The sequence below is a fragment of the Musca vetustissima genome, unplaced genomic scaffold (genome assembly GCF_032173495.1).
Source record: "Musca vetustissima isolate MV318-11 ecotype Yass unplaced genomic scaffold, APGP_CSIRO_Mvet_v1 utg27537, whole genome shotgun sequence".
NCBI classification, from domain to species: Eukaryota; Metazoa; Arthropoda; class Insecta; order Diptera; family Muscidae; genus Musca; species Musca vetustissima.
In genome coordinates, this window is record NW_026882770.1 from 295,891 (window position 1) to 308,488 (window position 12,598).

Consider the following 12,598-nt stretch of genomic DNA (forward strand, 5'->3'; position numbering starts at 1 on the left):
ATTCCCCTCAGATCTTTTGTTGATTTATAAAATAATGCAGTGATCGCCGCTGTTGTAGTATCATCGCATTGATACATTTTTTACAAATCAAGCGAAAAATGTTTGTTTATATGTATATATTACATGAATGATTGTATAAACGTTTGTTTGTATTGCACGTGATACGAAATGAATTGTATATTTGTTATGCGAAAAAAAAACAAAACAAAAATATTTTGGCACTTTGGCACAGATATCTGTCTAAGAGATTGAAATCTTTCATCAGATGCTATAAATAAATGGCTACAAAACTAGTGATAGTAAATAATCGAATACTTCTCGAATTGAATGAAATTCCTAGCAATTACAAAGATACTACACAATTGACTTTACAGGATGCATTTGAGGGTTTATATGGAAGAAATCAATGATGGTCTATTATTTTACTTTATTCTATGATTCACTTTACTAATGTTACTACAAATAGCTTCTACGAGGCATATCCATAACTAAAAAAGTAATGTAACTTATGATGATTAGTCTTCCCTGTCTTATACCATAGACAGACGACAGCCTTAATTTGCATTAAAAAGTTCTTAATTTGAATTAAAATTTACCCCTGACAGACGAGAGTTTCTTCATTTATGAACCAGTTTTTTGTTTCAAAACAATTGTTTGTCTGTGTGTAGGAAGAAAGTATTGACATTTGTTTACAATATTTTTTAGGATTACATCTTTTTGAAATTGATACATGGCAGGAAGGAAAACTAACAGCTATAACGAAGATAATACAGCTCCAACTTTGAAGAAATGTTGAATTTTCCCTTTATTTCTAATTTTTATTTTCGTAAACATAAACAAATTTGACAACAATCAATTTATTTTCTACAGCATAGCCATATTGAAATTGCTTAATTCAGTATAAATTCAGTTTGATTTTGTGCATTAACAACACGTAAAAATGAGGATAATGTACAAGTTAATTTGAATTAAGGCTGTTAATGCAAATTAAGGCTGTCGTCTGTCTAGGCTATTATCCCTTGGTAAATAATGTCATATTTTCCAAAATTTATACTCAACATCATGGCATAATTATTGAAGGTAGTCATGGTACAATTATAAAAGGTAACAGCAAATCCCAGCTGATTTGATTCCAACGTAATACTAGTGTCAATATGAATTTGACAAATTATGTTTTTAAAAATCGCCCAACAGGAAAATTGGGAACGCATACAATTTGAAATTGTTCTTTATTAATGTGCTCCCGTATTCAATTTACTCAATCTGCCTGCTGGGAAAGTTTGAGGAAGCAAATCTTTCTTCAAGGAATAATTCGCTATTCCCAGCATTTTTTATATGTGTTACACATATATGTGGCAATGGCTCAATTGTAGGAAAGATGTGGAAGCGATAGAAATATAAATTTGATAGATTTTCATTCATGTTTTTCAATTTTTATTTTGAGGATTCGAAAATATTTCATTTTCAAAATAAAAATAATTTGATGATAATTTGTTTGTTTACATTTTTCTGTCATATGAGTTGACAGTAGTAGAACTTACAACAACAAATTTCCATGTGGTTGTTGTATCGTTTTTTTCTACAACAACACTTGCTGTTACCTTTTATTATTATACCATGGAAGGTAGTTTAATTTACTACATCAATAATGGCAACAATTTTTTTATTTTCGGCAACCCTGTGTCTTGTGAGTGTCTCTTTTTCATGCTTCCTTCCAAGCATATTGTTATAAAAACGGAACTAGGTGCAAAGATGGACTTTATAAATACCAAAGCCCCATATAACTCACTTTATGGTTTTAGATCTTAAGTTCAGACCATTCAAAATACCTACATATGTCAACACATCGACATACACTGGAAATTGTCTATCCTGATAATTTAATGTCACTTACATGTATATGGTCATGGTACAATTATAAAAGGTAACAGCAAATCCCAGCTGATTTGATTCCAACGTAATACTAGTGTCAATATGAATTTGACAAATTATGTTTTTAAAAATCACCCAACAGGAAAATTGGGAACGCATACAATTTGAAATTGTTGTTTATTAAATGTGCTCCTGTATTCAATTTACTCAATCTGCCTGCTGGGAAAGTTTGAGGAAGCAAATCTTTCTATTCCCAGCATTTGTTATATGTGTTACACATATATATGGCAATGGCTCAATTGTAGGAAAGATGTGGAAGCGATAGAAATATAAATTTGATAGATTTTCATTCATGTTTTTCAATTTTTATTTTGAGGATTCGAAAATATTTCATTTTCAAAATAAAAATAATTTGATGATAATTTGTTTGTTTGTTTACATTTTTCTGCCAAATGAGTTGACAGTAGTAGAACTTACAACAACAAATTTCCATGTGGTTGTTGTATCGTTTTTTGTACAACAACACTTGCTGTTACCTTCTATTATTATACCATGGAATATGGTATGGTTGGAAAATAAATGGTCTTGCATTAAAATGAATGTGATGAAGTTGTTTACCCTCTAACAGTCAAGAATATAAAAGTACAGCCACTTCGGTTAAAAACGTCGTTTGCGGCATAACAATACCTATTATTGAGCGGGTCCTTTATAAGGGAACTATGTGAAAACATAGACCTTTGTTGAAAACTGTAAACTTTTAAGAAACCAGAATGCCAAATTACAACTACTTCGATTGGAAAATGCGCCAATACTTAACATCATAGAAGTTGTAACCGACTTGGGGAATGTAACTGGTGAACTGATTTGAATTTTGAAGACTATATCACCTTCGGAAACATATTTGTTGGAATTGAATATTTCGATGGAGATAATTTTTTCCGCTGCCAATTATATATACATTACATTCATTGGCAAGTGCCTGCAACTTCTTTTGTGTTTTTTATAAGATTGATAACTTTGGAGACATTTCCAGGTCTACGGCGATACTTCCAATAAGAAACTGTGGCAATACTTCTAGGAACTAACTTCGATGATTCTTCCAAAAAGTTATTACGGAAGAATCTGACAGTGAATACGGCTATTCATCGGCGACACTTTTAGTACTACCCGGCCCCTCTGTGGAAATCAGATGGACCTCGAAATATTGAAGTTAGAGCTTTGAAATTTTGTATTGTTACTGTTCCTAGGTTTTTGAATTGAAAATCGTATATATTGGTCCACTTTTTTGAGTAGACCCCGTTTAGGAGACATGAGAGCTTATGTATAGGGAGACCAGCAACAACCGGCTCGTTTGGACCAAATGTTTAGGGGCGCGAGAGCTGAAAAAAAGGGAGATCGGCAACAACAAGGCAATGTTTCTATCCGGCTCGTACGGGCCAAATGTTTAAGCGAGGGGCTTGCTCTACTCCTCGCCGTGGTTATGGTGAATGGGGGAGATCAATGATTAACTCAAGGGAACGGGGTGAAGCGACAATAATAGAACTCCCAAGCAGTTAATGGTGTATGGAATAGAAAAGAAATTGCAAAGAAAATAAAACACAAGAGTTATTAATATAATATTTTAAGTATCTTGGATTTATTGGTGGTATTCCTTCTTTTCTATCAACAACAATGATTGACTGAGCTCGGGAAGCTGAGTCAGAACGTATCAAACTTATACAGACCCCATATAACGATTCCCTTATATTAGGTCCTCTTTTTTACGGTATCCCCCATATATCTGTACCTCCCAAATTTCGGTATTTTGGGGAGTTTAAAAACATTTGTCTCCAAATTGGATGAAACTTGGTATTTTGAATTCTCATTAATGAAAATTATCAATATAGTCTCCCTTATTTTGACGAGTATGTATCTGAACTTTTTTAATTGTTAATCTGATGTTCTCTTTACAAAATCTTAAAAGATCTCGTTTTTACGGATATTCTTTCAAATAATCCAAGGATCTTCATTTGATAATCGTTAGAATACATTCTTAAGTGGGTTTATGAAATAAATAAATATAAGATATAAGCATTTCGAAGACACTGATTACGATTCTGCAAGAAAAACGTAAAAAATCAATAGGGTGGATTTTTTTTAAAAATTTTTATTAATACAATTATTTTTCAACCCGTTTTGTAGAGGTATGACCACTGATTACAAATATTAAATCAGATTTCATATTCAAGTCAATATAGCATGGAATCGTATTTTGTATGTATTATGGTCTGAAAAATATGGCATACCTTGAATACATTGTAATTATAGCCAGCTCAAAATCTCAAAACTACCAAAAAAAATTGGGGTTGGTTTATGTGGGCCTTACCCAAAAACCTAACTCAATATTGATAGTTTTTGTTACAAAGACTGTGCAAAATTCTGCACAGAGAACATAGCGTCGACTGGTGCTATAACCATTAAAATATCCTCTGGCACTGCTTGCCGCTATAGCAGTTCCATCTATGTAATTGGCCCTCATTTCATGTTAAATTTTCGACATTATGGTGCAAAAAATATTTTATAGAAAAATACATGTAAATTTTATCGTATAATTAAACACTGTTAATTGATTTTCCCGCTTAATTGGTTCAAAATTCATGTCATCAAAAATAAATTTCCTTTTACTTTTCTCCGGTTAATTGCACTATAATAATTGAATAATAATCTGCCATTTTTTTACATATATATTTGACATAATTTGTGAAAAGACTATGTTTATTGCTAAGGAATAACTTCGATAAAGCGTAATTTGTATTTGACATTGGATTTGTTTAAATCATTAGTAGTTCCAATTATACGTGATTACTGTAATTGAACAAACTATTCAATTAAGCGGGTTCGGATAATTGGTTCCTCGGTTAATTGAACGAAAATTTGTGCAAATTTTGATGTGCAATTAACCGAAAAATACTGTATATAAAGTTTAATGGGCTCTGCCTAAAATGGGCTTTTTGCAAAAAATTGGAATCCTTGCCCATAGTGCGTTCCTTAAAATAATATTAACATTTTCTTTTATATTAAAGTTTCAGGGATATTAGAACAGATATTTTTGAAAAGTTCACGCTTGAGAAATCGCTGAAAATGAATGACTTCCGACTTAATGTCAATGATGAAACAACATCGTTACGATTGTCCAGTTTAGCACGAAATTTTGCACATTCCACCAAATTTCAGTATAGGAGGGCATAGCTTTATTTAGAGTTTAGAGTTATTTCTTATTTATATCAACTATGCGAATGTTAACTTCGATTTCACTATTTCAAATTGTTATGATCTGATGTTATTGAATTATTCCCTTTATAGAAGGGTTTTCCATTGTAGTTTACAATTAAAACCTGATTTATTTTAGGTATATTGATTTCATTTCCTTGAAATTACGTCAATTTAATTCAGAAAAAACTTTCCACTTCTAACTTGCCGCCATTAATGACTGGTAATTTTCCTTCAAGGGCCACGGCCAAATGAATCACCCAGGAATAACGAGAACATAATAATAAACAAATGAATTAACAATTAACGTCAACAACAATTAAAATTTAATTTGTTTATGATGCATTTCATTGATTCTTTTTAAATGAAAATACTATTGAATTAAAAATCTCTACAAAATCGCGTAGAATTCATTTATGTTCTTCTTCGTCTTCCTGCAAATGGTCCAACGGCCTCCCCGCCGATTGTCTGTCTTTTTTCTTTATTTTGCATCATTAATTGTAAAACAACAACAATAAGACGATTGAAACATGAAAAAGAAGAAGAAAATAAAAGATATGCAATAGAAGACGAAGAAGATACGTAAAAGAAGACTAACCAACTACTGTGGATTGGGGGTGCGGGGGAAAGGATGAACAAGATCGGCGACAGAAACGAAAAGTTCGAAAATTCATTGTGTAAAAATGTTTTTACACAAAAACTGTTCGAAAAGATTTTAGTCTTCTCTCAGATATCGAGGCATCCACACGAATAGAATTAAAATTTAGAAGAAAAAATCAATTTGAAAAAAAAAATAAATATTTGCATTCTCAAAAAGAACGGACTATGGACGTCAAGTGAAAAAAAGAATTTTTGAACCGATTGTTATGTTTCGAATACAAAGTGCAAAACAATGAACTTGAAATAAAATTGAACGGATTTAAACTTGTTGCAACAATACAAAGTGATTTTTTTATTTGTGAAAATTTTCAAAAAAAGAAAATATTTATTTTTTGGTGGATTATAGAAAATTAATTAATTTTTTTTTACATAACTGATCAAACTTTATTGAATTCTGTTCTTCTTATCGCACAATTAATTCAAATTAAAGTTATATAACCGGCCACATTTTCGCTACATATAAATCTGTTCGTGTCCTCAAAGGACTAACAATGGATTCGGATAAAGTAGTGCGCGCCATGGCGCGTTGGTGGCAGGTAAATTTAGAATTTTTCATATTTTGTGGTTATTTTTATTTTGTGTTCCTCCTTCAGTTACGTTTTGGTGGTCACATTGACGTTATTCCTACATTTGGTCCCAGCCCCCAAGCAAACACTCCTACATCGCGTTTTGGCTGGCAAACACACCCCCTTTTTCTTTTAAGATTTATGAATAGTTGTCTAGTCTTGGTCGTTGTTGCTGTTGCTTCTTATAATTTTTGTTTATTTGCAAAAATTCTCTCGGCAATATTGGACATATTTTCGAAAATTGCATATCAACAGCTGTATGGTTATATACGTTATAGGATGGTGTAATATAAAACAGTTTGTGTGTGTATTTCCTTTGTTTTTATTTTTTGACGAAAACATTATGTTTTTCAAGTGTTGACTGATTTTTGTGTGGTTGGTCAACAAATATTAGAAAAATACACTATTTTATTAAAATTAATAATTTGGAAATTTAAAAAACGAATATGGGACATAAAAATACGCAAGGAATTTTAAATAAGATAGTGAACATACATTTTGTAATTGTAATAATTGTAATTTTTAGAGTAATTTGCACTTACCACAATTTTCATTGAAAATTCTAATTTAATAAAAAATTGGCATGGACTCGAAATTGGCTGTAAAATAAAAAAATGTTTAAATGACAAATATTAAAACATACAAATACAGAAATAAGACCATTTAAGGGAATTCTGATAGTAATGTAAATTAATATATTTTCGCAACTCTTCCGTATGTTGCTATATGATTTGTTCCAAGGAGTGGGCTGTCGTATTTAGGATATACGATATTGTATCTTGACTAGCTGTCGGTCTGTCTGTCTATTATATTTTGTAAACACGATACGATATTTTCCATTTATGAGCGGTTCTGGTCAAACAAATTCAAACGCTACAATTTTTACAATTTTATTGAAAGCAAAAAATGTCGGAAACAGCATCAAATTTTGGAATAAGTTTAGATTTGTTCGAATGCCCCAATTTAGATTAGGCGAGTTTACTTGCGGCAAGTCTTTGTTTGAAGGAGAGAGGGGCGAGGGAATAGAAATTTGAAAAAAAGTTTCTGGCAATTCTTTTTATAACCTGCACAACTATGTTGTCAGGGTATTATAGCTTTGTGCAGCCCCAAAAGTTTGTAACGCACCTTTAAGTATACCGATCGTCATATCTCGACTAGCTGAGTCGATCTAGACATGTGTGTCCGTCCGTCCGTCCGTCTGTCCATTATAATTTGTAAACACGATACAGGCCACAGTTATCGACCAATCTTCACGCAAATTTGCATGTATGATGGGTTCTGGCCAATGAAGACCCCTATTGTTTTTGGAAAAGATCGGTTAATATTTAGGGGATGAAATGGACCAAAAACTTTATTTTTGTCGGTTTTTCTGGTCGCTCCAAAGGCCGCAATTATGGCCCAAACACCGCGATTTTATTCATGGAGAAGGGGAACGGGCCAAAGAATAAGCATGCCTGTTTTGATAAAGATCGGTAAATATTTAGCGGGTCAAATGGACCCTAACTTTTGTGTGAAAAATTACAAAATTTGTATTCTACAGCGTATATATTTGCCACTGAAGGACATAGACCCGAGAAGTTGATAGTATATCCAAGAGGCGTGGTTGACCTTTAAATTGATACCAATTATATTGTCGTAGGTACTCGGATGCGGGAGTTACACTTAAATATTTACAGGTGCTTACGTATTCATATATTATTTAGTAACATATTTCCACACTGGAGGGCGGAAATATAGCGCTGATCGCTTTGAAATGTTCCATGGGGTTGCAGTTATGGTCGACGACAAAATGTTAGGTGATGATCACATAATATTTTTCGGATGAAGTGGACCGAAAACTTAACTATTTGTACTTTTCGAGTCGAAAGTCGAACATCACAACACAACCCACAGTGAAGGGAATCTGGACTAGTAAGTAGAGGTGCTGTACTGATTATTAGTAACATTTGCTGACCTCTAGCCAGTCAAAAGTGTGCAAATATCGCGAAATATTGCCCTATCTCAGAATATAGAACCACAGAAAGTTAGATTTTCATGGAAGTTGTGTAGCGTATCGTATACTGCTCCGCTCACTGGTTTTGTATTTTGTTTGTAGTATCAGTAATTTGAAATACCAATCCAGAACATTGTCACAAAATGTAAAAAAAAATATTTTTGAAACCGAATTGCCTTGTATAGACGCATGAAGCAAGTTCAAAAAAGAAGGATACGAATTGCCGCAAGTAAGCTCGCCTAATCTAAATCAGGACAATTGGTCACCTTTGGCACGAATTATGGCCTTCAAACGGACCATGAAACCGTCACACGCTGCCCGAATGTTGTTCTGCGGCGAAGCGTTTGCTTGAGGTATTTGATATTTTTCTCCAGACACAATAGTCCAATGGATTGGTATCCGTGGGTTTTGGTGGTCGGCAGTTCACCACTTTCGGTCAAGCGAAGTAACTCTTTAGCTCTTTTGTGTCTTTTTCATTCTGTTGTGGTGTAAGTTCTTGCAATTTTTGGAATTTTAATGGCTTTACCCCGAGCTTATTTTTCAATATTTGCCGAATGGAATATTGCGATATGTTCAGCTCACGCTTCTTTACTTTTCGAACCATTTCTCCTGATGTTACTGTTTTCTTCCGTGCACTTCCTTGACGTCGGGCCACTCTACCAGTAAGCTACGACACACAAAAAATGTATTCACATTTAAATGCTGGAATGCTCTAACTATAGCCACTTGTGGTTTTCCAGCCAAATATAAAGAAATCACACTATAATGCCTGAATTCGATCACGAATAACGTTTTTTCTGGAAAATGCTTTTGACCGCTTGTTAACACTGTCACTGGAATAATTTTAACAGCTGCCGGAGGAGTGGCTTAGAAATGACAGCAGATGGTTACAGTTTTTTCATCCCACCCTGTGTGTGACAGCTGGAAAATGTGACCTGAAACATCGCAGTGAATAAATATGGAATGGTTGACTTTTAACCTAATATCAAATATAATGCTGCACGAGGACGAAATGGATGATATACTAAAATTTGTAGAGGACATATTTTTTATATGGTTTGATATATACAATTTGATACGGTGAAAATTTGCCTCATCGAAATATTGGTTTTAGATACCATGTTCCTTTGGACAAATCCGTCTCAGAAAATTTGGAGTCGATTTACACATGTCCGTCTGTCTGGCTGGTGCGTACGGTAACTCTCAAAGGGAATAATCGATTTCATCCAAACTTTGCACATCTTGACATTTTTTCCAAACTTAGTTTATGTTCGAAGACATGGTATATCGGTTCACACGTTCTGGTACCTCCCCCACAAATGGTCAAAATTGTGTATTTTATAATAACATGCAAACGAACTATCCGATTTTAACGAAACTTTATAAAACCAACTATCATTACCAAGTAGGGAGGTCAAGTAGGAAGATTGGACTTTATTGTCAACTTCTTCTGGTACCTTCCCCCCAAAAGGGTTTAAATTTTCAATATTTATAAATTCAATATCAGGCTAATGGAATGTCCGATTTGAACCGAACTTACCACAATATATTACCTATATTACAAGTTTGAAGATGGGACCCATTGGTCCACTCCTTCTGATACCTCCCCCACAAAATGGTCAAAATTGTGCTAAAAATTAATTTTATAATAAGACGCAAACGGACTATCCGATATTAACGAAACTTTGTGCAACCTATTATCTTTATCAAGCCTAGATCAAGTAGGAAGATGGGACCTATTGGTTCACTCCTTCTGGTACCTCCGCAACAGAGGGTCAAAATGTTCAATATTTATAAATTAAAAATCGGATTTGAACCAAATTTTGCACAATCTATTATCTTTACCAACACCAGATCAAGTTTGAAGGTGGGACCCATTGGTCCACTCCTTCTGCTACCTCCCCCTCAATAGTTCAGTATTTATATATCCAATATCAGGCGATTGGAATGTTCGATTTAAACCAAACTTTGCACAACCTATTATCTTTACCAAGAATGGATCAAGTTTGAAGATGGAACCAATTGGTCTACTCTCTCTGGCACCACCCCCACAAAGGGTCAACATTTTCAATATTTATAAATCCAATATCAGCCGAATTGAATGCCCGATTTGAACCAAGATTTTCACAACCTATTAATTACAAGTCTAGATCAAGTCCGAAGATGGGACCCGTCTGCCCTCTGCTCTGGTAAATTCTACAAAAAAGAGTCAATGTTATATGTTTGACCAACATTAAATCCAAAACATTTTTAATTAAACATATACCTTATATAAAACAAATAATAAAACCTGTTTATAACTCCGAAGATCTCCTCCGCATAATAGAATGAGGGTATAATATCTGTCGGCAACACCGACTGACACTTTTTTACTTGCTTTCATATTATTCGTCGTGATTTATCACGGCAAGAGCACATCGTATATATACCATGACAATGCAGGCTACTAAAAAGTGGCTCAAACTAGAGCCTTTTGATCCGGTCAAAAAATGTATGACATTTAGTTTTAGTAGTACAATAAAATTAGACATCCTGTTTCGTGAATTAAAAGCTAAATGGCGCTGTTTGCATTGTATTGGAAACGCTATGTTATATCGAATTCAGTGCAATTTTACAAAAAAAAATGCAGGAAACTGGATATGGATAGAAAATCGGAGTGCAATTGTAATATATATATGCACATTGTTATGGGAGATACCGAAAATAATGAAGCGCAGTGTTTCTAAAATACAGAATGTCATCAAAACCCATTGATTAACGACGTTAATAAGGTCAGGATAATGATCTCAAACATACTGTTCTAAATTCCAGACTTTGCATCCTTAATAAATGTCTCAAATACTTCGAACGCCCATTCATAGTAGATATCTTAATCCTATTAAAAATTTGTAGCCAATGTTGAAGAAAAAGTTTAAACATTATAGCATCAGAAACGTGAGACACTTGAAAATAGCTTTAAAAACGAATGGGATCAAATATCACCAGGTTTCATTTTCAAACTAAGTGGGCCATAAAACAAAAATTGTAACCAGCAAAATAACAACTTTTCTTAATATCCAAAACATTTTTAGTTTTTGGACTACGTCTTATTGGTTGAAAGAATCCACATTTCATGTTTTATATTGAGAAATGCACAAAATTTCGTTGCATTGTGTAATTTGCATGAAAACTGCCATTTAAACACCATCATTATTTTGAGTTGTTGTTTTATAGTGAAACTGCGTACATGGACGCGGGCCAAATTATTATAAAAATAAAAATCTAAAGATATGGCCGATTTAAGACAAATATGCTGCGCAGATGCCATGCAAAGCGTTTTGAAATAAAAAAAAAAACAGAAAATTAAAAATTTAATTAGATATTATAATAAATAAAAACATTATGAATTATTTACTTCATATAAAAATGAAGAAAAAATGCAGAGAAATTAGAAAAAAATGCAATTTCTATGAAGATCTAAAATTTTGTCACACACCCCAATCAATTCGAAAGCCATCACATACAGTGAACCCCACATTGGCGCCGTTTAGTCATTGACGTTTTTTTACCTCATCGCTACGTAGCACGTGCGGTATGCCAAAAATTGTGGCTAAATTTAGTTGATATTCGGTTTTTTGTCTCCTATCGATTGTTTTTTTGTTGTTCTTTTATTGTAAATTGGTTAAATTTTTAAAATGTTTTTCTTTTGTTGTTGTTCTTGTTATTTTCTTAGTTTGGCTAAAGTGCATTGTTGAGATTTTTTCTAAATTGTATTCTTTTATTTTGTATTTTTTTTTTGTAATTTCAATTGTTGTCTTGCATTTTCTTTTTGTCTCCTAAACTTGAACTTTAGAATCGATTACAATTTTAGTTTTTTTCGGGCAGGAGGTCCAAAGTCTAATTAAAACTATACTAAATAGTTTCGAATGAGAATAAGGAAAGAAATGTCACCGACCAAAAGTATTTCATGTGTCGGACGGAAGTTGTTTCGCTTGACGTTTAGTAATTGAGAATGGTATTTGACGTATTTGTATTCGAAATCGATGATACATTCTTGTCAAGGATGTGGGAAAGGGAACTAATTGAGTGGTTCAAGGGAATTTCCATACAAAAATCGTTGGAATGCAAGGCATCGCACTAGAATTGAGTAACGGTGAATAATTGAATTATAACACTAATATTAATAGTTTAATTGAAAAGTCAGGAAATAACACAGAAATATTATAGGGAGTTTTAAATGAAGATAAAAGGTCGTTTACATTGAACCGGATTTGGTTAA

General features: G+C 33.2%; 1 protein-coding gene across 2 annotated transcripts in view; it reads left to right on the top strand.

The window, feature by feature from the left end:
• The window catches only part of LOC133329442 (facilitated trehalose transporter Tret1-2 homolog), a 34,165-nt gene that overhangs the window by 10,348 nt on the left and 11,219 nt on the right, over window positions 1-12,598 (top strand). Inside the window, exon 1 of one of the 2 annotated variants that reach the window (XM_061537915.1) lies at window positions 6,197-6,317. The exons of the other annotated variant lie outside the window; for it this stretch is intronic. Coding sequence (XP_061393899.1) covers window positions 6,273-6,317 — 45 coding nt within the window. The 5' untranslated portion in view covers window positions 6,197-6,272. Of the gene's footprint in view, window positions 1-6,196; window positions 6,318-12,598 lie in introns of those variants that run through there. 2 annotated transcript variants of the gene reach the window in all.